This window comes from Candida jiufengensis (genome assembly GCF_024610255.1).
Source record: "Candida jiufengensis strain CBS 10846 chromosome Unknown scaffold8, whole genome shotgun sequence".
Classification (NCBI taxonomy): Eukaryota; Fungi; Ascomycota; class Pichiomycetes; order Serinales; family Debaryomycetaceae; genus Lodderomyces; species Lodderomyces jiufengensis.
The window spans coordinates 590654-615267 of NW_026261555.1; the positions used below are offsets into that span (position 1 = coordinate 590654).

Sequence of the window (24614 nt, forward strand, 5' to 3'; positions counted from 1 at the left end):
TTTTAGGTAACATTTTAATGTAAGCTTGTAAACTAGATTCCATTTCACCACTCTTATTCACTTCATTAATGACTAATACACTCGAACGATTTATCTACATCGTAGTTAGGGTTTAAAGCGTAGTTAAGTTGGTTTAAACGGTTGTAATTCAATAAATTGTGGTTATACGGAACAAATCTCGGTGACTACTTCAAAAAATTATCTCCAAGGTAGTGGTGGCTTATTTGAAAGGATCTTTACAACTATACTTTACAATTTTGTATATTCACACCATGTGGAAATAATAATTCTATGTTTTACTTTCAACTACTACCTCTAGTTAATTCTATTTAGTTAATTGTTGAGAAATTTCAATGTTAAAATATGAACTTATAAAGTCTTACTAGTAGTTTCTATATTTAGTATTTAAAGGGTCCAATATTTTAAGCGAAAGAATTAAAATTTTAGTTCTAGATTATTCGTAATTATTCGATTTGGGTCGATTCAAATAGCGCTAGTTTCTTTTCTTGTTGTAGTACTCTTAAAAAAAAAAAGAAACGATAAAAATTGTAGCACGTGCATAATACATAAACTAATAAATTTTTTTAACTCCATACTTTTTTATTATAATCATAAAAATAACATACCAAATAACTTTTATATTTAAATAATTCAATATCTTGCAAAAATTAGATAAATAATTAAATCATAGATATGATATAGTATTTAATACTTAATTTAATTTTAAAATAATAAATCTACACAACAAACAAGCTCAGAAAAGATGTCAACTTCAACAACACTAGATTCACAAATGACGTCATCTTCCTATTTACCATCAACTACATCATCACCAGTTATAACAGGTCATAGAGGATTTAAAGGAAAATATCCAGAAAATACATTGGTGGGATTTGAAAAATGTTTTAATTGTGGTGCAAAAGTAATTGAAACTGATTTATATTTAAGTTCAGATAATGTTATTGTAATATCTCATGATTTAAGAACTAAAAGAGTATTTGTTGATTCAAAGGGGAATGAAACTGATTATAAAATTACTGATACTCCTTATTCAGTACTAAAAGAGTTAAAAACTAAAAATGGAAATTATCCGTTGTTGAGTTTTGTGGATTTATTGACATGGTTTAAAAAATATATTAATAATGTGGAAGATGCAAATGAGTACAAATTACAATTAGATATTAAAAAATTAAATCCTACTAAAATATTAAAATATTTAGTATTAGAATTATTGAAAATTCATGATAATATAGAATGGTGGTATAATAAATTACAATTGGGGATATGGGATTTAAATTTTTTAAAATATTTAAATCAAAATGATTTTTTTCAAGATTATTTTGGTAAATTAAACAAATTTGATTATTATCAATTTGATATTTTTCATATAAGTGTAAATTGGAGAGATTCAATAAATTATATTAATTATAATTATTATCTTGATGAATTTCAACCAAAAGATCGAAAAAAAATTAAATTAACTGGTGTATCTTTGATATATATTTCAACTTGGTCTTCTGAATTTTTAACTAAATTTATTCCATTATTAAAATTACAAAATTTAAAATTTTATTCATGGACAATTAATAATAAATTTCAATTTGAATATTTAGTTAAAATTGGTAAATTAGCGAAATTAGTGGAGTATGGAGTAATTTCTGATTTCCCAGATCAAATGGTTGCATTGAAAAACGAAGAAATTTTACAAACAGAAACTAAAGAACTTTTACCACAAGAATCATACTATTATAATGAAGATGGAGATCTTAATATTCAATTAACTTTAAAACAAAAATTATTTTATTGGTTATATTTACAATTCACTTATTTAAATGGATCACAGAAAAAGATAAGATTACAACAATCTAAATTTTCTTTGGAGGTGGATGAAAATCATGTTGATGAATTAAAAATTAATCCTTTTATTGCTTGGACTTTTCAAACTTGTCAGAAATATGGTATATTTTAGAAATTTATTTTTACCAGGGTTAAATAGGAATTTGGGTTTTCTTTTTTGGGTATAGGGTTTAGATTAGAATAAAAGTTAATAATGGTTTTATTTTCATAAGATCTTACCTTAAGTCTCTTTGTAAATTCTCTTATAGTTGCAAAATGTATTTAATTTTTGGCAACCGAATCTTTCAACTTTTGAAATAAAATTGATTTACAATAAGTAGACACTAATGAATCTATATTCAACTATTTTTAATGTAAAACTATACAAATGCAAGATCAAATTATTATTATAACTATAATTAATCTCGAACCTTTAAAAAGAATTTAAAGCATCAGTTTCAATCAAAGTTTTTTTTTTGCTTTTAAAATTTGATCAACAGAATCAGAAATCGAAGTCTCAAAATCAACAAATTTAAACCCTAAAATTTCCCTAGATTTAGAATCATCAATTTTAGGTAAATTTTCCAATTGTAATTTATCTGATCCAGGTGAACCTTTAGGTAAATTTAAATTTTGGTAGTGTTTATTAATAAAATCCAAAATAGTTTGTTCAGTAAAAGATGAATTAAATAAGATGATTCTTTGTTCTTCTGCTTGGGGGTTTTCAAAAGCTGATAAATGAGCTTTAGCAACGTCACGTACATCGATCCAACCTCCTTTAAAAGGTGGGATTTTATCTTGGGGTTTTAAATTGATAATTTTATTTATAACTTCTGAAGAAGTATTTAATTCTGATTTAATTTCAGAATCAAATAATTGTGGACCAAATACAAATACTGGATTTATTGTACTTAATTTAAAATTTACATTATTTTTCTTTGTAAAATTCCAAGCTTCTTGTTCAGCTAATGATTTTGAAGCTCTGTAAGCTAAAACAGGTGAATTTCCAATCACCTCAGGAGAAGTTTCAGTATTCCAATCAGATTCAGTTATAGTATCTGTTGATTTCTTATCTGATCTAGCAACAGCAGCGTAAGAACTAGTAACTACTACTTTTTTAATTTGGGAACCATATTTGGCAATAGCAGATAAGACATTTTTCGTACCTTCAACAGCAGGTTTTATTAAAACTTCAGGATCATTAGACTTAAAATGGAAAGGTGAAGCAGTATGTAAAAAAATTTCTGCTTCATTATGTTTTTGTAATAATGAATCAAAAGCTCCACTTTCGGCAATATCTTCTACTATTTCATATTTTAAATTTGAAGGTTTATTAAATAATTTTAAAATATGATCTCCCTTTTGTTGTGATCTTGCAGTGAAAACTATATCATAATTCTTATTTAATAATTGTTTTAATATATGTTGAGCTATGAATCCTGTACCTCCTGATACTATAACTTTAGTCATTTTTAATTGATTAATTGAATCTAATTATAATTGAACTAAGAAAACCTAATGATAATAATTATATTAAAATATTTTAATTCATGGGAAATCTAGTGTTATTATAAATACCCTGAAAAATTTAAGGAAGTGTGGAGTCTTAGCGGAAAAACACAAAAATTAGAGTACGATTCAACGCCGCACCGTACTAAAAAAGTTTAACCCAATTTCCATTTCTATTAAAAATTTATTGCCGGGATACTTAACGCAACTACTATTCCCATTACACAAAGGATATGCTCGAAATATGATCAATGTAATTGATTTCTATTTAGACGTTTGATTTATTCATCTAAATAAGTAATTGTACAAATTATTAACACACTCTATCTATTCTATTTATTCTATTTTATTTAAAATCGTCCCCAACACTCTATTTCAATAAATCACCTTTATTAATTACAAAAGCTTCAATAACAGCCATAGCAGCATATAATCTATTTTCAGCTTCTTCAAATACAACAGAATTATCACTATAAAATACATCATCAGCAACTTCTTCTTGATGTCTTGGTAAACAATGCATAAAAATCCAATTAGAAGCTAAATTTACATCACTAAGTAAATTTTGATTAATTTGATAATTTTCAAATTGTTTTAATTTTGCTTGTTTTTGATTTTCTTCACCCATTGATATCCATGTATCTGTTACTATTATATTTGCATTTTCTAATGCTAATTTTGGATCATTTACAATTTCAAATTTTAAATTTTGTTCAGTAGCTAATTTTTTAGCATCTGATTCTACATTTGAATCAAATTGTATAGATTTGGGAATTGATATTGAAACATTTATACCCATTTTTAAACAAGCAATAGATAAATCATTAATAACATTATTTGCATCTCCAATCCATGCTAATTTTAAATTTTTTGTTTCACCAAATTTTTCTCTTATTGTTAATAAATCAGCAATAGCTTGCAATGGATGATATTTATCACATAATGAATTTATAATAGGTACTGATGAATATTTACATAATTGTTGTATATCCAAATGCAGATTAACTCTAGCAAATATACATGAAGTCATTGAACTTATTACTTTAGTTGTATCAAGTATTGATTCATTAACACCTAATTGAATATCATCTTTACCTAGAAACATAGGTTGTGCACCAAAAAATGAAGCTGCTCCTTCAGTACTTATTCTTGTTCTTGTTGATCTTTTTGAAAATAATAATGCAACTAATTTACCTAATAATTTTTGATGATTTTTTTGAGTTTGTTCAATATTATCTTCCAGTTTATATATTGATTTTAAATGAGATGCTTTATTTATAAGATTTGAAAATTCATCATTTGTCAATTGTGATATATTTATTAAATGTCTTGGTTTTGTAGTTGTAGTTGTTGTAATTAATCTTTTTGATGTTGTCGTTGTCATTTTTAAAATTGAATTTATATATTTAGACATAACTAGCAATAAATTTATGAATAATATTGAAGGGTCTTTTTTGGTAGATTATTATATATTTGTGAGAAATTTATTATAATTGTATAGTTGTTGTAGAATATAAATGAGTTAACTTTTTTGAAAAATTTTTTATATTTAGTAAAATCCAAATTAAGTAATTTTTCTTTATGACTCTTTTTAACCGCGCTATTGTTTATACAAAGACGAACTCTTTAATTTAATGAATTTTAGACATCAATTTTTAACTCATTTAACTTGTGAAGCTACTGCTGAGACTGGTTATTGATTCTGACTCATCCAGTATCCAAACTTTGCTTTCGGGCAAGCTTCACCAATTTTGGTTTTGAATTAAACAATGATTATTGAATCTTTTGCTCTCATTAAACTACCAGAAATGGCCGAAACAATTATTGAATCTGTCTACAAAGTTTTCAAGGTCCGAGAATTGTTTCTTCGTATAATCAAGATCATACGTTATCCAATATTAGTAGTTAAATTTTCAAAGTTGGCAAGATTAACTCTTACAGCTCTAACTTAACTACGTTTTTCATTAAACAAATCGTATAGTAAACCTCCTGCAATTTTTAAAGGTAAAAATTACTATTATGTTTCTACTCAATCGCTCATCCATTGATTTTGCAACTATGTGAATTTGAAACACTTCAGTAATACAATTAAGACTAAAAAATTCTAAAAACCACTCTAAGTGCGGCTTTTCTTTCTTTTTTGTTATTTATTAATTTCTTTTATTTTTAATTTGTTAAATACACATTACAAAATAAATTATATAATATTAATTACATTCATTTTCAAAAATTCATAATATATTATATCATATATGGTATTAAAAGTTCTGAAATAATTAGTCATGAATATTTTAAATAGGGTCAAAAAGCGTATGACTCATACAAAATTTCAAGAAGATGAATTACCACCAAAACCATCTTTACAATCAAGAATATCACACCCAATTCCAATACCTCGATTACCATCATTACCAATTGAACAACTTCAAAATGAATTAAGTAATAAACAACAAGAACAACTGAACCTACTAAAAGAAGATCAAGAATTATTTAAACAATCATTATTTTATTTTGAAAAAATTTTAGAATCTATAAGAGATTTTAAAAAACAACAACAAGAACAACAACAATTACCACATTGTAAAAAAAGAATTAAATTTAATATTAATGAATTTGAAGTTGAAAAACATCAAGAATCCATAATGCAACATTTAATTAAAAATTCAGAAAATTATCAACATTCAGAAAATCTTCAAAATTTATTAATTACAAAAGAAATTCAACTGCAAAAACAACAATTTTTAGATACTCATAAATATGAAATTGAAGAATATGAACACATTAGAGAAACTCATTTACAAAAAATTAAAAAAGAAAATCAAGAACATCTACAAAGATTAAAACATGAATATTCCAAGATGTTAAAAACAAAACAACAACAATATGATCAATTTTTAACTAAAAAAAGAGAAGAATATCAAGAATTTTTGAATCAAACTAGACAATTACAAATTAATATTCAAAATATGAGACAAGAATTACAACAATTGGAAAATGAAACTGCTAATAATTTTCAAAATGTTTCAAATCATCATTATCATCATACTTTTTCTACTGTTGGTGTTAATATTTTTTAGTTTTTGATATGTTATTGCTATTACTATAAGTGATGTTGCTTTTTTGGGGTTTTCTGGGGTTTTCTGGGGTGTTAAGGTAAATAAGTTTAGTTCTCTTCAATATATGTTATCTCTTTTACTGATATTGGTTTAAATTTTCTGTAGTATATAATATTATTCAGCCATTATACAATTAAGTAACAATATTGTAATCTATACTAAATTATTCAACCTTTGTAAAACCATTTCCTTAGCATCTTTAACCCTCTCAAGTTCCTTTGTAATCTCCTTCGTTTTAATAATTTTCAAATCATTCTCAATCTTAGCATCTTTTATTAATAAAGTAATTCTATCAATTTGTTCATCAATACTTAATATCTTAACTTCTTTAAGGTACTCATTATCTTCATCTTCTTCTTGTTCAGATTCTGAAATTTCCATATTATATTTCTTGGTAAAATCTATAGTTGGTTTTAAAGTACCCATATCTGAATCACTTAATTCAAAATCATGCATTCCTAATGATTCTTCTTTTATAGTGGAAACGTTTAGCTGTTCTTGTTGTTGATGTTTTTCAAATTCTCCTGATCCATCATCATAATTTGAATCTTTGTATTCTGTAGCTAATTGTTTTAGTAGTTGTCTTTTCGATAAGTTTTCTTGTGGTTCTTTGTTGGTTTCTATTGGTACGTAATTTTTTATCTGAGTTAATTGTGGTGTTGATTTGAGTTGTTGTTGTTGTAGGTATTTTTGTCGTATTGATGGATCTATATCTTGAATATTTGCTATTATTGGATTATTATCTGGATCTTCTTCATCAAATTCAAATTCTTGAAAATTTTCATCAATTTGTATATCATCTATATTTGTGACTTTGTTGTTAGATGATTCAGGACTTGGTAAAATCGATTCCTTTTGTAATTCTGGTGTTGCTGACAATGACTTATATTTTGAAAGGTTTATCCTTCTTTGATTATTAATTGTATCTCTTTTTAAATTTTGGAATGATAAATTAGATGATAGTAGTGGTTTACTAGTCTTTTTTGTATTATTGATATTCAAATTGATCTCTAAATCATCATCATCTTGACCTATTTCATCATCGTCTTGTCTAAATGTTAGATTTGACCTTCTTGACTTGCTCGAATTATTACCATTGGTTGACTTAATTGACTTTTTAAATGAAATTTTCGAGGTTTTGGGTAGGATTACTTTGGGTCTTATTGTGAACTCTTCAGTATCTTCATCATCTTTATTCATTATTTCATGATTATTACTAGATTTTCTTCTTATTTGTGGAAATTGGAACTTTGGTTGTCTTTGTAAGTATTTCTATTAGACTATAAGATGTATTTATTAAATAAAATTTACGAGTATCAAAAACACAAAACCAATTTAAAAAATATATTTTTTCATAAACAGATCATCATAGATCAAATAGATCAAATAATACAGACAATCATCTTTACTAATATACTAATTACAACTCATAGATCAATCAGCTGGAATATCATTTTCCACTCACAACTTTTAAATCATAGAACGACCTTATTTATTCCACAGACCTCATTAATATAAAGATTCAACTCAAAATGTCAATTAATCTATTAGAACAGTCCATGCTACTACATCAAAAGATGTTACAAGCCAATCCTCAAAAACAATACAAACAAGAAGAACTACTAGAGCTCATAGATGTTAAAAAGGAATCAGATTTAATGGAAATGTTACAAAAATTAATGAATGATAAATTAATCAAATTAAGTAAAACTGGTCAAGATTTAAAATTTCAAGCTATAAATATTGAAGAAGCTAATAAGATCAAAAATATGTCAGATGATGAAGGGATGATATATTCATACATAGAAGCTAGTTCAAGAGAAGGGATATGGACTAAAACTTTAAAAGCTAAAACCAATTTACATCAACATATAGTTAATAAATGTTTAAAAAATTTAGAAAATCAAGGTTATATTAAATCAATAAAATCAGTTAAACATCCAACAAGAAAAATATATATGTTATATCATTTACAACCAAGTATTGATGTTACTGGTGGTCCTTGGTTTACTGATTCTGAATTAGATACTGAATTTATTGATACTTTATTACATGTAATATGGTTATATGTTGTAAAACAAACATTTCCCAAATCTGGTGATACTTATCAAAATTTAAATCCATTACAAGCTACTTTTACAAATTCAAGTTTTAGAGGAGTTGATTTAGATTCTATTTTGGAGTACTTAAACAAAAGTGAAGTTACAAGTGTTGAATTAGAATTAAAAGATGTTAGATCATTATGTGATGTTTTAAAATTTGATGATAAAATTGAAGAAGTTGAATCAGGTTATTCTTCAAGTTTTAAAGCAACAAGACAAAGTATAAATGAATCAAGAATGGTTAGAAATTTAAAAGAATTAGAAAATATAATACCAGAAGATGAAAGAGAATATTTAATTAAAAATAAAACATATAATATTTTTAATTTTAATGATCTTGATGATATTGAAGATGATGATGAAAATGATTCAAAAGATTATGTTTATTTAGATAGTTTTTTGAATGTATAGTTTTTTTTAACCCAAATTTTCAATGAGAAGTTTAATTACAACATTAATAGTAAAATGTAAAATCTTTCAATTCTCGTTAAGCTCAGACACCCAAACTCAAATGTACACTGTTGAATATACTTTGAGTTCAAAAGAATCAACTTAGTAGACCCTTCCTTAAACTAAATTTATTGTAACGTAATTGGTAGCTCATTTATATATATATATATTGTTACTGACATATTAAGTACAAACATAAATAAATAATAACAAGTCTTATTTATATATAAAATTACAAGTAATCAAAAATATCAATTGAAGTTTAATGAACAACGATTCACAACACATATGAATATGAATACTCATATGCTAAGTCATAATACTCCATTTATTAAAAACGATGAACTAAAAGATAGAAAGCCATTAAGTAAAATCAATAATAATAATGAATTTAAAATAAATAAACCTAAAATCATTAATACCAATAATCAATCAAATCAATTAAGAAAAAATTATAAATATAGTCAATTAAATGATTTTAATCAAAATATATCACCTACACCTTTTAAATCCAATCAATTATCTTTCAATCAAGAATTATCAAATTTAACACCATTAAATAATAATGATAATAATGGAATAACTTTAGAAAATTCTTCATCACCATTTATTGAATCACCTACTGATCAAAAAAGAAGATTTAATAATAAATCAAAACAACAAATTAATCAACAAATTAATCAACAATTCCAAATAAATCCAATAGAACATAATAATCAGCTACATCAAACTAATCTACTACAACAAAATAATCATCTTCATCATCAAAATCAAAATCAACATCCTCATCAACAACCTCCAACAATTTTGAAACCATTAGATCAACCAATCACCAATAATTCACAAACTACACATTCCCCACCCCTAAACATTCCAGAATCAAAATTTGAAGATTTTGAAATTGGTAAAATATTAGGTAAAGGAAAATTAGGTAAAGTATATTGTGCAAAACATAAGCAATCAGGTTTACCAATTGCTCTTAAGATAATGTCTAAAAAGGAATTAATATCAATGAAATTAGAAAAAAATTTTAAAAGAGAAGTTGAAATTCAATCATGTTTATACCACCAAAATATAACTCATTTATATACATGGTTTCATGATTCTATAAACGTTTATCTTGTATTAGAATTTAGTTTATATGGAGAATTATATCAACTTTTAAAAACCAAAAAGAAATTTGATAATATTTTAGCAAGTTATTATATATATCAAATAGTACAAGCATTAAAATATTTACATTCAAAAAATATTATACATAGAGATTTAAAACCAGAAAATATAATGCTTAATTTTAATAATATTGTAAAATTATCAGATTTTGGTTGGTCAGTATATACAAAAACTAAAATTGAAAAACAAGAAAAATTATTAGCTATTGGATCAAATAAAAGAAATACAATATGTGGAACAATGGATTATTTACCACCAGAAATGATTGAACAAAAATCTCATGATTATAAAGTTGATTTATGGGCTTTAGGTATATTAATTTATGAATTTTTAATTGGTAAACCTCCATTTGAAGAAAATGATAAAAATGCTACATACAAAAGAATATTAAAAGTTGATTTAAAATTTCCAACCACTACAAAATTAGATAATGATGCTATTGATTTAATTTTTAGATTATTGAAATTCAATCCTCAAGAAAGAATTTCATTGGATCAAGTATTAGAACATCCTTGGATAATTAAAAATTCTACAAAATGGGTAAATTTATCTAAAAATGAATAAAATTGTATTTATTACTACATATAAATAATTTTTTTCTTAATAATCATCACCTCTAGTTACAACTTCCTTTTTATGTGGATGTAATAATATAGTATGTTCAAATTGTGCAGTATATGAACCTTTTGTGTCAACAATTGGTGGATAATCTTCAACTATACCTGATCTAACTAAATGATTTAACGCTAATAAATATTTTTCTTCACCTGTTCTTTCTAAATATCGTTTACACCATGGTAATGTACCAAAATTTGTTTTAATATTTTTTAATAATGTTGAAGCTTTTTCTGATGGTATTTTAATATTATCAATATTTTGATTTAATGCATAATGAGAACATTCTCCTTCTGGTAAAACATAACCTTTACCAGTTGATCCAAAAGTTTCAATAGCAAAAATTTCACCTTCTTCCATTTTTGTCATATCACCATTTGCAACAATGGGGACAGTTTTTCCCGAATGTATTACGTAATCTCCAATATTATGACCATTTAAGTTTTTAATACATTTTATTGGTAAAATTTTCCCATTTTCTTCCATTTCATAACTTTCCATAACTTCTTGAATTGATTCACCAATATCATTTAATCTTACATCTATTCCACTTTCTTTTATTCCTGTATTTGTAGCTTCTTTAACTGCCTTTAGTATAGTATCATATTTCCCATCTTCATTAAATGTCATTGTGAAAGCTGAATCACATATACGTCCATTTATATGAATTCCAATATCAACTTTCATTATATCATTTTGAGATAAAGTTAATTTATCACCAGTGTTTGGAGTATAATGAGCAGCTACATGGTTTAAAGATAATCCAGTTGGGAATCCAATCCCTTGTTTTAAAGTATGATCATTATTTGTATAATTTCTAACTGAATTTTCTATAAGATCAGCAATTTCAATCATTGTCATTCCTGGTTTTATTGAACTACGAGCTTTTTGTCGAACTCTACGATGAATTTCTGCACCTTTTCTAAAATCTTCCCATTTTTTGGATTGTTGACGATCAAGGTATCTTTTTTCTTCGTCTGTTGTTCTTTGTTTTGTTGAATCAAGTTGATATTCTTGCCATTCTCCTTCGGGGAAAATACCTTCTGGGTAAGATTGATCTATTGATACTAATTTTTTCTTTTTATTTGATTTTTTCTTCTTTTTCTTCTTTTTATCTGTTGTTGATGTTGTTGTATTATCTTCTTGATCATCTTCATCTTCATCTTCTTCAACTGGATTTATATTATTCGTTGTGGATTCGGATGTGATGGATGAACCATTGGTCGATGATGAATTTATGTTTAGTTCTTTGGTCTTATCCTCTATCTCTGTAGTTTGTTCTGGTGACATTGTGAGTGAATATTTACAAGTATATTGATAATGATGATCTTCTTATTCTGTTTTTGAGTTCCGAAAGAAGGATATCTTTATGAAAAAAAAAAATAACATTACGTCATTTTTACACGACTATAAATTATTTGGTTGCAAAAAAATATTTTGATTCTCTGAATATAATTTCATCAAACTATAGGGTTTCAGTGGATACATTATCCTCACTTCGGCATTCATTGCGTAATGACGACAAACCTGTAAAATAAGCTTGTTGTGTTCAACCATAAGTGACTGTGTTAATATGGTCGATGATCCTCGCCGCACAGTGAAGTTGTTGGTCGGAGACTTGAAACACTCCGGATCGCAGCGCCCCTCTTAGTCTTTACATGGTTCTTAACTGAATTATTGTATATTATAAACTACTTACCATTATTACCAAGATTATTAAAATCTGGAGTTTTTAATAAATTTGTTTTATTTAAACCAATATTACCAGGAGATGGTGTAAAAAAATTAACATAATCATTCATATTAAAACCAGTTGGAGTTAAAGTTAAACCAGAACTTGGTAAATTTGAATTTAAATTATTAAAAAATGGAGTTAATCTATTTTGTGGAGTACGATTTATTGTTGATGAAAAATTATTTTGATGATTATTATGATTATTATTAATTCTTTTTGGTGTTACTGGTGGTATTGGAGTTATAAATTGTGATGATGAAGATGCTGAATTTGAAGCTGATGATGAAGTTGATGTTGATGTGGTTGTATTTGATTGTGATTGAATAGTTTGTGGTTGTGGTTGTGATTGTGATGGTTCTATTGGCGTTGGTGCTGGATTGAATGAAATTTTTGGTTTATATGTCTTTGCAGGACTTGGTGATGTAGCTAAATATATTAATAAATCAGCTCCTTCAGTATCTGTTGGTGCAGGAGTTTTAGCAACATCGTTTTCAATTTGTCTTTCAATTTCTCTCTCTCTTTCTTTTGCTTCTTGTTGTGATTTAAAATTTTTAGAATTATTTGGTGATAATGATGATGATGTCATATCTAATGAAGGTTTTAATGTTTGAATATGTTCATTTTTTTTATAATTATTTCCAGTTGATGATGGAGGTGTCATTTGAGTTAAAATTAATTTTTGTGGTGAATTATTTATTCTTCTTTTTTTAGTTGGTGAATCATTTAAATTTTCATCAGAATCATCATTTGCAATATTTTTTAAAGGTGATGAAGAAAGATAAGTTTGTGCTGGTGTTTTAATATGAGTTGGTGATTTTCCATGTGGTGAATAAAAATTATTTGGTGATGATGATGATAACATAAACATTGATGAATCAATAGTTGTATTATTACTAGTACTAAAATTATTATTATTTGATGGTGAATTTTTATTGGATTTATTTATTGAATTACTTATATAATTTTTTAATGGAGAAGATTTTGGTATAGAATTTGAATGATGATTTATTGATGATTTCATGTTTATTGGTGATAACAGTTGTTTTGCTGTAATACTAGCTTTTGATAATTTTTTCTTTAATTGACGAGCTATTTTCTCCAATTCTTCCTTTTTTAATGGTGTTTTGACTTTTGGACCATTTGATAATGTTGTTGAATTATTTGGGTTTGAAGATGACTGATGAAGGTTGTTGTTGTTGTTATTGTTGTTGCTATTATCATTTGATGTTGTTGTTGTTGTAGTAGTAGTAGTAGTAGTGTGCATTGACATATCTGAAATTATTGATGCGTTTGTAGTTGAATTGATTGAGGTTATATTATTGTCTAAGTACATGCAATGATACTGATTTCTAGTTTTGTAATTTATATATATAATATTGTCCTTGATTAATAAATATATAAATATTGTATTTATTGAATTTATAAAGTCTTTTATAAATATATTTTAGACGTGTCTTATTTGGTTGTAAATTGTTTAATGAAATATTTGAAAAGGTAAATTAAATGTTCCTTATAAAGTGATATAAAAAAAATGGATATTGTTTTAATAAATATATAAATATATAATATGATTAATGAATAATAGTACAATAAAATGAAATAGCAAATTTGATATTTAATGAAGTTATTGATTGAATTAATTGGTTTTAAGAATTATAATTCTCTGGTTGTAAAATTAAATTTAAATTATATTTTTTTTTTCTCTGATGATAATTAAAAGAAATTTTCTATTGGGGATTTTATTTTATTTTATTTTTACTTTTGGATTAATTCTAAAAGACTAAACTTCTAAACTGAACTAATTAATTGTAGAATTTAATTAAAAATGAACAAATTGAAATTGAATTGATTATTAAAATTGAAAGTGAAAAGAAGAAAAGTAGTTGAATTTAATAATCATATATAAAATATTATTACAAAGCAGCAATATAAATTCTATGAAAGGAGAATAATTCTTTATTTAGTATTAATTAATTAAAAACTTACACAATCACGTCAATGTTAATTAATTAACTCAATTTAGTTTAATTAATTACAGATACTGCTGCTACCAATTGATTGAAATTCTTTCATAGTAATCTAAATTTATTTTACAATTTCTGTATGGAGTTCCTTTCTTTTTAAACTTCTTTCTTTAATAGTAATGAAGAGATTATATTATAGATTTAAAAGTTTAGAATACAGGCACTTGTTTTAATGGGTCTACAAAATCTAAGAATTATTTTCCTTCATTAGGTATAATTGAATTGTACACTTAAAGATTTAAGCGAATTTTTTAATACACACACTCCTCAAACGAAATGTAGATCATACAATATGCTATGAGAGAGTTTGTAATAATATAAGTGGATTTAGAAATTAGATTCAATTTCTCCAATTTAGCCTGAAACAAATTGTCGTGTGAGAAATAACGAATTTCACTTTAAACATAAACAGAAAGAAAAATAAAAAAACATCTTAATATCGCTATTAGTATCAACAACAACAATTTGATAGTTTGTTTCAATTAAAAACAATTAGAACTGGATTAATTTTTTCTCTTGACAGATATCAAATGTGTGTCTTACGAAACAGGAATCTGGAATAAACATCAAAACATAAAGGACATGAATACTGAATTATCAATTATAGTAATCTTACTGTTGACAATTATTGTTGACAAATATGTAATAACGGGAGCGGCCTCGAGAATGGTTGATAAATTGACTCAAGGTAGATCGAGTCAATTTATCATGTGGACAATTTATATATATTGTATTAAATTTCCTTATTTGTCTTTCAATAATTCATTAACAAAATATAATCAGTTTCAAAATTCAGAGATTAAATGGAATGAACTAGGTGAATCAATAACTAAATTATTTTCCAATACAATATTTTATATATTTATTGGACTTGCTATAAATGCTTATATAGTGGATGAAGTTAAGGGAAATAGATTATCAAAAAAAAAATTCAAGGAAAAAAATTCTTTTGAAAAATTATAATGAATGAAGAGTATAGATTTATTTAATTGTAAATAGTAATGAAGATCATATTAGAAATGAAAAAACTAATCATTTATTTTAAAATTTGGGCTGTTGTATTGACATTAACCTAGAAATTACTTACTTTCATTGAGTACAATTGCTCTAAATATCTTAAAAATTTTAGCGACCTTTTCAATCACCATCAAATAAAGTATAGAATTTCGAATTTTACAAAATGAGTTTTTAGGAATGAGAGTATGTAATTGTCTATGAAGGGATTAAAAATTTGTAATGATTAAAATTTTGCTGCAAAATAATTGAGAAAAAGCTAGCTATTACTAGCAATTAAAATTATGAAGCTAGGTGCGATTAATACTTACACATGTACTCTATGAAAATGGTCTAACAGTTAGTCTAGTGGTGAATAAATTTTTAAATTGAGATTTCAAAACATGGTTAATAATCAAATTTTCAAGATAAATTTAAAATAGATTGTATTGATACCGCTTGATTCCGAACGAATTTTGCAGCTCAAATATAATAAATCTTATCGTAAATTTATTTAGTGTAATATCAAAAATGTATTTAATATCATAATATTGTACATAATTTTTCAAACCCAATTTTAATCAATTGAAATCAACTTACCAATCAATTCAATAATCATGATGTGGGTTCTATTAGGTATAATCACAGTAATATATTTAACATATCAAACATTCAATAGTATACTACCTAATTATTTTTTAGTACCACCAAGGAATTGGAAAGATAAATTATTAAAAGTTATAAATTATAATAAACCAATATATTTAAAAATAGGTTATAAAAGATCAAGTTATAGAAGAAGATTACTATTAGCAAGTGAAAATCCATCATTTTATACAAATTATATAAATAATAAATTAAAAATTAATCCAAAAGATATACAAAATAAGAATAAATTTATGGAAGAAACTAGGAGAAGAGATGTTGATGATCCCAAAAGAAGAATTTTATATGGATTTTATCATCCTTATGCTAATAATGGAGGTGGTGGTGAAAGAGTATTATGGGAAGCTGTTAAATCAACATTAAATGCAGATTCTAAAAATATATGTGCAATATATACATCAAATTTAGATGCAGAACCTTTAGAAATACTAAATAAAGTTGAAAATAAATTTCATATTAAAGGTATGGATCATTCAAGAATTGTATTTATATATTTAAGAAAATTTAATAAATTAATTGATAGTTCCTATTGGAAACATTTTACTATTATTGGACAATTAATTGGACAAATTTTATCAAGTTTAGAAGCATGTTTTGAATTATCACCAGATGTTTGGGTAGATACTATGGGATTACCTGGTAGTTATTTTATTGCTTCTATTGTTTTAAAAATACCTATAATTGCTTATGTTCATTATCCAATTTTACAAGAAGATATGTTTAATAAATTAAAATATAATAAATTATCAGATATTTGGAAATTGAAAAATGTAATTGATTTAAAAAATTATATTAAATTTATTTATTGGTCAATTTTGTATTATATTTATGTATATTTAGGATCTTATGTTGATTTAACTTTAGCTAATGGAACTTGGACTTTTAATCATATGAAAAAAATTTGGATTTATAATCAACCATTAGGTAAGCATATTACAACTTTATATCCACCATGTGGTACTGAGAATTTGGTTAAAGAAGAAACAACTAACAAAGAAAGAGAAAATAAATTGTTATACTTGGCTCAATTTCGTCCTGAAAAACGTCACATTTTAATACTTAAAGAGTATCAACAATTCTTAGTAAACAATTATCCAGGTATTGCTAAACCAACTCCAGAAATTCCAACTTTAGTATTTGCAGGTTCATGTAGAACAAAAGATGATACAGCAACATTAGAATTTTTACAACAAGAAACTCAATTATTGAAATTAACGAACTTTGTTGAATTCAAAGTTGATATATCATACAAAGAAGTTATTGAATTATTATCAGTTTGTAAATTTGGACTTAATGCAATGTGGAATGAACATTTTGGAATTGGAGTAGTTGAATATATTGCAAGAGGTTGTATTCCAATAGTTCATGCATCAGCTGGTCCTTATTTGGACATTGTTAAAAATGAAGATGATGAACCAAAACAAGATTGGCATAATTCAATAGGGTTTTTTTTCAAATCTTTTGCTGACCCTGATTTTAATCCTTCCGAACAACTAGTTGAACTGAATGAAAATAAATTTTTATTATTTGAATTTAATGGTGAAATTTTAGAATTTCCAACTTTAGAACAATTATTAACTATAATTTTTATAAAAGATAAAGAATTAATAAGTCATGCTAGATTAAATAAAATGAGACATATTGGTAAAGAAATTGTTATTGATAAATTTTCAAATGAAATATTTGATAAACAATGGATTGGATATATAAAAGAAATTGATAGTTTGGAGAAAAAATATAGAGATGAAAGAAGAGGTAAATTAGAAAAAGTCTATTAGATTTATAAATATACTACATTCGGGACCTTATAAATATTTTGGGTTGGTTGTAACTCTTAATCTCTAACTTTTTGAAGTATACTTTCGTAATGTGTTAGTCGTGTAAAAATGTTGTCGTATTTGGTAGCTCTGTGATTTATTTTAACGTGTCCAAAGATTTTTCAAATCAACAATATGTAACAAACCAATTAAATAATTAAACAACCATTAATCCAGCATAATACAACCACATCAATTGTCCAATTGAATACTTCTTTTTCCACCATGAAGTTGGACATCACAAAAACATTTAGTCATCATTCAGATAGAGTTAAAGGTATAGATTTCCATCCAACAGAACCATGGGTTTTAACAACATTATATAATGGTAAAATTGAAATTTGGTCATATGCAACAAATGCATTAGTTAAATCAATACAAGTTACAGAATTACCAGTACGTACTGGTAAATTTATTGCAAGAAAGAATTGGATTGTTGTTGGATCAGATGATTTTCAAATTAGAGTTTATAATTATAATACTGGTGAAAAAATTACTCAATTTGAAGCTCATCCAGATTATATTAGAGCTATTGCAGTACATCCAACAAGACCTTTAATTTTAACTTCAAGTGATGATTTAACTATAAAATTATGGAATTGGGATAATAATTGGAAATTAGAACAAATTTTTGAAGGTCATCAACATTATGTTATGAGTGTTAATTTTAATCCAAAAGATCCAAATACTTTTGCTTCTGCTTGTTTAGATAGAACTGTTAAAATTTGGTCTTTAGGAAATTCACAACCAAATTTCACATTGGTGGCTCATGATGCAAAAGGTGTGAATTATGTTGATTATTATCCTCAAGCTGATAAACCATATTTAATTACTTCAAGTGATGATAAAACTATAAAAGTTTGGGATTATCAAACCAAATCTTGTGTAGCTACATTAGAAGGTCATTTATCAAATGTTTCATTTGCAATTTTTCATCCTGAATTACCAATTATAGTTTCTGGTTCAGAAGATGGAACTATAAGATTTTGGAATTCAAATACTTTTAAATTAGAAAAATCAATAAACTATAGTTTGGAAAGAGTATGGTGTATTGGTATATTACCAAAATCAAATGTTATTGCTGCTGGATTTGATTCAGGATTTGTTATAATAAAATTAGGTAATGAAGAACCACTTTTTTCATTAGATTCAAATAATAAATTAATTTATGCTAAAAATTCAGAAGTTTCACAATCTATAATAAAACCAAATTCAGCTCAAGGTTTAAAAGATGGCGAATCATTAAATCTACAACAAAGAGAATTAGGAACAATTGAAATATTTCCACAATCATTAAGTCATTCACCTAATGGTAGATATGCTGCTGTATGTGGTGATGGTGAATATATAGTTTATAGTGCATTAGGTTGGAGATCAAAAGCTTATGGAAGTGCTCTTGATTTTGTATGGAATAGTCATGATACATCAGCTGCATGTCCATTTGCAATAAGAGAATCAGGTGTAAGTGTTAAAATTTATAAAAATTTTCAAGAATATCTACAATTAGATTTATTATATCAAGCTGATAAAATTTTCACAGGTGCTTTATTAGGTGTTAAATCAGAAGGTTGTATAACATTTTATGATTGGGAACAAGGCAAATTAGTAAGAAGAGTTGATATTGATGATGATATAACTGAAGTTGTATGGTCAGATAATGGAGAATTATTAGCTATAATAACTACATCAAATTCAAGTGGTAAAACTAGTGGTACTTCAACTATTGGTAGAAAAAGTGATGAAACATATTTTTTAAGTTATAATCAAGAACTATTTGAACAAGCTCTTGCCAATGATGAATTAGATCCAGAAGAAGGTGCAGAACTGGCTTTTGATGTGTTGTATACATTACCAACTTCAGAATCTATATTATCTGGTAAATTCATTGGTGATGTCTTTGTATATACTACAGCAACTACTAATAGATTGAATTATTTTGTTGGTGGTGAAGTAATAAATTTAGGTCATTTTGATCGTAAAGTTTATATAATTGGTTATAACGCAAAAGATGGGAAATTATATTTAATTGATAAATCATTTGATGTTATATCATGGTATATTAATTCAGAAGTATTGGAATTACAAACTTTGGTAATGAGAGGTGATTTAGAACAATTTGCAACACATAATATATTGGATGAAGAAACAGGAGAAGAAACTCCAGATTTAGCCACAGTATCAATAGAAAATTTATCAGAAGAATATAATAATCTTATTTCAAATTATTCCAAAACAGAATTAAATCAATTATCAAGATTTTTTGAAAAATTAGGTTATTTATCATTATCATATTCCTTATCACAAGATTTTGATTCAAAATTTCAAATCTCTTTAAGTACTGGTAACTTAAAACAAGCTTATGAATTATTATCAACACAACAAAGTGAAAATCCAAGTTTAGCTTCTATAAATATACAGAAATGGAAAAAATTGGGTGATTTAGCATTAACAAAATGGAATATAAAATTAGCTCAAGAATCATTTTGGTTAGCAAAAGATTATTCATCTTTATTATTGTTATTATCATCATCAAATAATAAAGCACAATTGATAAAATTAGCAGAAGAAACTGAATCAAAAGGAAGATATAATATAGCATGGCAATCTTGGTGGTTAGTTGGTGATGTTAATAAATGTTTAGATTTGTTAGTTAAAAGTGGTAGATATACTGAAGCTATTTTATTTGGTACAAATTATGGAGTTGATCATGAAAGATTAGAAAATTATATACAAGAATTTAAAAGTATATTAAAATCAAAAAATAAAGATAAAATAAGTGAGAGATTAATTGATGATTTTACAAAATTAAATATAAATGGAAGTTCAGCACCGTTAATTAATTTTGAAGAAGAATCAACTGAAAAAGAAGAAGAAGCAGTAGAAAAAGATGAAGAATCAGTGGAAAATCAAGAGGATGATTTGGGAGAAGAAGAAACAGAATCAAAAGAAATAAATAATGAAGAATTAGAAGAAGAAGTTGATGACGCAAATGGAGAAGTTGAAGTAAAAGAAACTTAAGAACCTTTTAATAGATTAAAATTAATAAATAAAAATTTAAAATTTTGCAACTGTTTATTTTTTTCTATCAAGACAGACAAATATACACTCTTTCATTAAATTAGTAACATAAACTTCATTAAACATCTTCTTAAGTCTTTCTTCCATTAAAACTATTTCAGTATCATCATTATTAATTTCACTTAATTTTAATATAAATTTCCCACCAGGTTTTAATATTTTCGACATTAATAATATAGAAGCATCAGCTAAATCAATATTCCCCTTTTCAGGATTCATTATTGAATGATTTAAACCCTTGTTATTATTATAACGTAAATAAGGATTAGTTTCAGTATGATCATAATATCCACTTTGTTGTTTTCCAGGTTTTGATAAATCACTAATTACTAAATCTATTTTCCAATCAATTTTTTTTGAGTTAAGTTTCAAATTATCTAAATTTTCAGTTAATTGGTGAATTATATCATCTTCTTTTTCTTCTGATGATGTTTCTTGTTCTTGTTCGAAATAAGATTTTTGAATTAATTCTTCCAGTGATTGATTTATTAATTTATATTTTTGAGAATTTAATTCTATATTCTTAAAATGATTAATTATATTATTTGAACTTAATTTTGAAAAAATATTACCTTGAATTGATGAAGTACCTAATGGTGGATTTTTAAACAAAATATCAAATCCTAGTACATAAATATTTTTGGAAAATAATTTATAATCTTTAACGTGATTGATTTTTATTAATTTTTCAACTACATAATTTAACCAATTACCAGGAGCAAATCCTATATCTAAAATTTTTTTAGTCTTATAATCAATTATATCATATTTATTATCTAGAAATTGAAATTTTTTTTGAGATTCTATTTTTTGAAGTTCTGCTTCTTCTGCTCTTGTTATTTTTTTCAATTTTGGAAATGTCTTGTAATGTGATGAATGTGGTGATGATTTAGTTAATGCTATTGAAAATTGACGAAACAAGTTTCTTAATGGGAAAATTAATGATTGATGAGGATGCCGTATTCTTAACACTGTAGAAATTGATGTTATAAACATTATGAAGAGGAAGTTATAATCAATTCGAAATCATTATAGTTGGAACGCGTTTATGTGTTTCCATATTGGATCAAGACTTGTTATGCGGCTCATGTTTTTGCTTATTGTGTAATCAAAAAAATTACAAGTCTTGAAATCAATTCATGAGACAATCAAAAAAGGTCACAATTTCCTTAGCAGTCACTTTGGCCACGAGGCACTACTTTATTTAGTACTCGTTTGGTAGCTTTACTGAGAAATGAAAAATTATGATAAAATTTTTCAGTTTTTCAATTTCTTTAATACTCTTCCCTTTTTCTTTTCTTTCTTCTATATCCACGTCGAATCAATCAAATTTACCAATTTATTTTTTGGGAGACGATATAATTATCAAAGATGTCTAAAATCACTTCATCTCACGTTCGTGAAAACGTTAAAAAATTATTAGAACATTCTAATGAAACTAAAAAAAGAAACTTTTTAGAAACTGTTGAATTACAAGTTGGTTTAAAAAATTATGATCCTCAAAGAGATAAACGTTTCTCAGGTACTTTAAAATTACCTCAAGTTCCAAGACCAAACATGACCATTTGTATTTTTGGTGATGCTTTTGATGTTGATAGAGCTAAATCTTTAGGTGTTGATGCTATGTCAGTTGATGATTTAAAAAAATTAAATAAAAATAAAAAATTAATTAAAAAATTAGCTAAAAAATATAATGCTTTTGTTGCTTCAGAAGTTTTAATTAAACAAATCCCAAGATTATTAGGTCCAACTTTATCAAAAGCTGGTAAATTCCCAACTCCAGTTTCTCATAATGATGATTTATATTCAAAAGTTACTGATGTCAGATCAACTATTAAATTTCAATTGAAAAAAGTTTTATGTTTAGCTGTTGCTATTGGTAATGTTGAAATGGAAGAAGATGTTTTAGTTAATCAAATTATGATGGCTGCTAATTTCTTAGTTTCATTATTAAAGAAAAACTGGCAAAATGTTGGATCATTAGTTATTAAATCAACTATGGGTCCATCATTCAGAATCTATTAGATTATTTTACATATTTTTTTCATTATTGATCAAAGATGATTAAGAGTGATTTTTTTAAATTTATAGTTTAATAGATATCGATTTATTATTTTAATTCGATAAATGCTTTAAATGTAATATTAATATTATCACTTTATTAATTAGAAGCTCTACTTTTTACGTTGGCTTTTTCACTCTATTAGAAGTATGATGTATCGATTTTGCTACCAAACAATTATTAACTTAAAATTACTTAAAAAATGTTGACTTCAGAGAAAAAAAAAATTTTTGAAGGAGAAAATAAATCCTATAGAATAGACAGTAGTTTTAACACCACATCAATCCCAAACTGCATTGGAGTTGATCGATAAGTACTCAAACTTAAAATATTCATATCATTCAGTGAAGGTAATTCTTGTTCCTTATAATAGCATGTTCTAATTACAAATTGTTTGGGTAAATCCAAAAAAAACCCGATATTGGGTTAAACAGGGGAGATATTCAACCTTATGATATAGATGATGACTACATGTTTCAAACTATAAGGAGGATGATTTTATATTCGGATCTAATTGTTGGATACTTTTTGAGTTTTCTAAATATTGGGATTTATAAGACTTGATTGGTTTTCGATATGGAAAATTGTGATAACTTCACAACATAATTTGTTGAAAGTGTGTTACAAGAAGAAAACTCCATAAATTTTTCTACCAAGTAAATTGGTTTTTCTTGTTATCTTAAAAATTGGCTAATCTTGCAAGTAAGCTCACAATTAAATTGTTAGCTGTCATATTTTGGGAATTTGTGTATTTAATCTTCTTTGGGTTGTGTTTAAAAAGTGATGTTTAAAAGAGAGTTTCGAGGTAATCTACCAAAGAGGGCCTGGTATGGTGTAAATCCGATTGTTCAACTTTGAAAAAATTTCGTCTTCAACTGAAGCTACTACATTATTATTGAATAAATTTCCACAGTATGATACAATTCCATCAAGTTTTGGTTTATTAAATTTCAATTCAAATTCTTGTAAATATTCATCAATTGGTCCAATATATAAATTGCTTAGTCTTTGGACAGATGTGACTTCTTCAATGGCACTTTTTTCTTCATTGACAACTGTTTCAATTGTTGGATTCTTTTCGAGTTTTATAAATAATGGGATTTATAGGACTTGATTGGTTTTTGAGTAATGAATTATCATTCATTGGGAAAGTTAGTTAGATTTTGGATTAAGCAGGGGCAATAACCGCCCTTGTGATATTTCATACTTTGAGGATTTTGCAAAAATAGTTCGTTGAAAATCTGTTACAGAACGAGTTTTTTTCACTAAATCTGCTTCAATTGTTGGATTCTTTTTGAGTTTTATAAATAATGGAATTTATAAGACTTGATTGGTTTTCTAGTAATAAATTATCACTCATTGGAAAGATTTTTTTGATGCCGGATTAAACTGGGGAGATGTCCCCATTATTCTTAGATTGAAAATTTGAAATTGTGAA

At 25.6% G+C, this 24614-nt stretch overlaps 13 protein-coding genes across 13 annotated transcripts; 7 read left to right on the forward strand and 6 right to left on the reverse strand. All coding sequences in view use genetic code 12, as the record gives it.

The window, feature by feature from the left end:
- Positions 1-793: 793 nt before the first annotated feature.
- Positions 794-1969, forward strand: KGF54_000551 (phosphatidylglycerol phospholipase; the record flags this gene model as incomplete). Its single annotated transcript, XM_051766312.1, has 1 exon — positions 794-1969. One exon carries the CDS (start codon positions 794-796, stop codon positions 1967-1969), a length of 1176 nt encoding a protein of 391 aa, XP_051622540.1.
- Positions 1970-2298: 329 nt separating this feature from the next.
- KGF54_000552 (methylglyoxal reductase (NADPH-dependent)) lies at positions 2299-3306 on the reverse strand (the record flags this gene model as incomplete). The annotated part of the gene is made up of 1 exon (XM_051766323.1): positions 2299-3306. The coding sequence occupies one exon, from the start codon at positions 3304-3306 to the stop codon at positions 2299-2301; it is 1008 nt and encodes a 335-aa protein (XP_051622541.1).
- A 409-nt stretch (positions 3307-3715) lies between these two features.
- Positions 3716-4729, reverse strand: ARG3 (ornithine carbamoyltransferase; the record flags this gene model as incomplete). The annotated part of the gene is made up of 1 exon (XM_051766334.1): positions 3716-4729. One exon carries the CDS (start codon positions 4727-4729, stop codon positions 3716-3718), a length of 1014 nt encoding a protein of 337 aa, XP_051622542.1.
- Positions 4730-5627: 898 nt separating this feature from the next.
- On the forward strand, positions 5628-6422 carry KGF54_000554 (uncharacterized protein; the record flags this gene model as incomplete). Its single annotated transcript, XM_051766345.1, has 1 exon — positions 5628-6422. The coding sequence occupies one exon, from the start codon at positions 5628-5630 to the stop codon at positions 6420-6422; it is 795 nt and encodes a 264-aa protein (XP_051622543.1).
- Positions 6423-6614: 192 nt separating this feature from the next.
- On the reverse strand, positions 6615-7661 carry KGF54_000555 (uncharacterized protein; the record flags this gene model as incomplete). Its single annotated transcript, XM_051766356.1, has 1 exon — positions 6615-7661. The coding sequence occupies one exon, from the start codon at positions 7659-7661 to the stop codon at positions 6615-6617; it is 1047 nt and encodes a 348-aa protein (XP_051622544.1).
- A 332-nt stretch (positions 7662-7993) lies between these two features.
- On the forward strand, positions 7994-8974 carry KGF54_000556 (DNA-directed RNA polymerase III subunit; the record flags this gene model as incomplete). The annotated part of the gene is made up of 1 exon (XM_051766367.1): positions 7994-8974. One exon carries the CDS (start codon positions 7994-7996, stop codon positions 8972-8974), a length of 981 nt encoding a protein of 326 aa, XP_051622545.1.
- A 333-nt stretch (positions 8975-9307) lies between these two features.
- On the forward strand, positions 9308-10750 carry IPL1 (aurora kinase; the record flags this gene model as incomplete). Its single annotated transcript, XM_051766378.1, has 1 exon — positions 9308-10750. One exon carries the CDS (start codon positions 9308-9310, stop codon positions 10748-10750), a length of 1443 nt encoding a protein of 480 aa, XP_051622546.1.
- Positions 10751-10786: 36 nt separating this feature from the next.
- On the reverse strand, positions 10787-12091 carry KGF54_000558 (methionine aminopeptidase; the record flags this gene model as incomplete). The annotated part of the gene is made up of 1 exon (XM_051766389.1): positions 10787-12091. One exon carries the CDS (start codon positions 12089-12091, stop codon positions 10787-10789), a length of 1305 nt encoding a protein of 434 aa, XP_051622547.1.
- Positions 12092-12492: 401 nt separating this feature from the next.
- On the reverse strand, positions 12493-13869 carry KGF54_000559 (uncharacterized protein; the record flags this gene model as incomplete). The annotated part of the gene is made up of 1 exon (XM_051766400.1): positions 12493-13869. One exon carries the CDS (start codon positions 13867-13869, stop codon positions 12493-12495), a length of 1377 nt encoding a protein of 458 aa, XP_051622548.1.
- Positions 13870-16170: 2301 nt separating this feature from the next.
- ALG11 (alpha-1,2-mannosyltransferase) lies at positions 16171-17997 on the forward strand (the record flags this gene model as incomplete). Its single annotated transcript, XM_051766412.1, has 1 exon — positions 16171-17997. One exon carries the CDS (start codon positions 16171-16173, stop codon positions 17995-17997), a length of 1827 nt encoding a protein of 608 aa, XP_051622549.1.
- Positions 17998-18261: 264 nt separating this feature from the next.
- SEC27 (coatomer subunit beta') lies at positions 18262-21054 on the forward strand (the record flags this gene model as incomplete). The annotated part of the gene is made up of 1 exon (XM_051766423.1): positions 18262-21054. One exon carries the CDS (start codon positions 18262-18264, stop codon positions 21052-21054), a length of 2793 nt encoding a protein of 930 aa, XP_051622550.1.
- Positions 21055-21108: 54 nt separating this feature from the next.
- On the reverse strand, positions 21109-22110 carry KGF54_000562 (uncharacterized protein; the record flags this gene model as incomplete). The annotated part of the gene is made up of 1 exon (XM_051766434.1): positions 21109-22110. The coding sequence occupies one exon, from the start codon at positions 22108-22110 to the stop codon at positions 21109-21111; it is 1002 nt and encodes a 333-aa protein (XP_051622551.1).
- Positions 22111-22485: 375 nt separating this feature from the next.
- Positions 22486-23139, forward strand: RPL10A (60S ribosomal protein uL1; the record flags this gene model as incomplete). Its single annotated transcript, XM_051766445.1, has 1 exon — positions 22486-23139. One exon carries the CDS (start codon positions 22486-22488, stop codon positions 23137-23139), a length of 654 nt encoding a protein of 217 aa, XP_051622552.1.
- Between the last annotated feature and the right edge of the window lie 1475 nt (positions 23140-24614).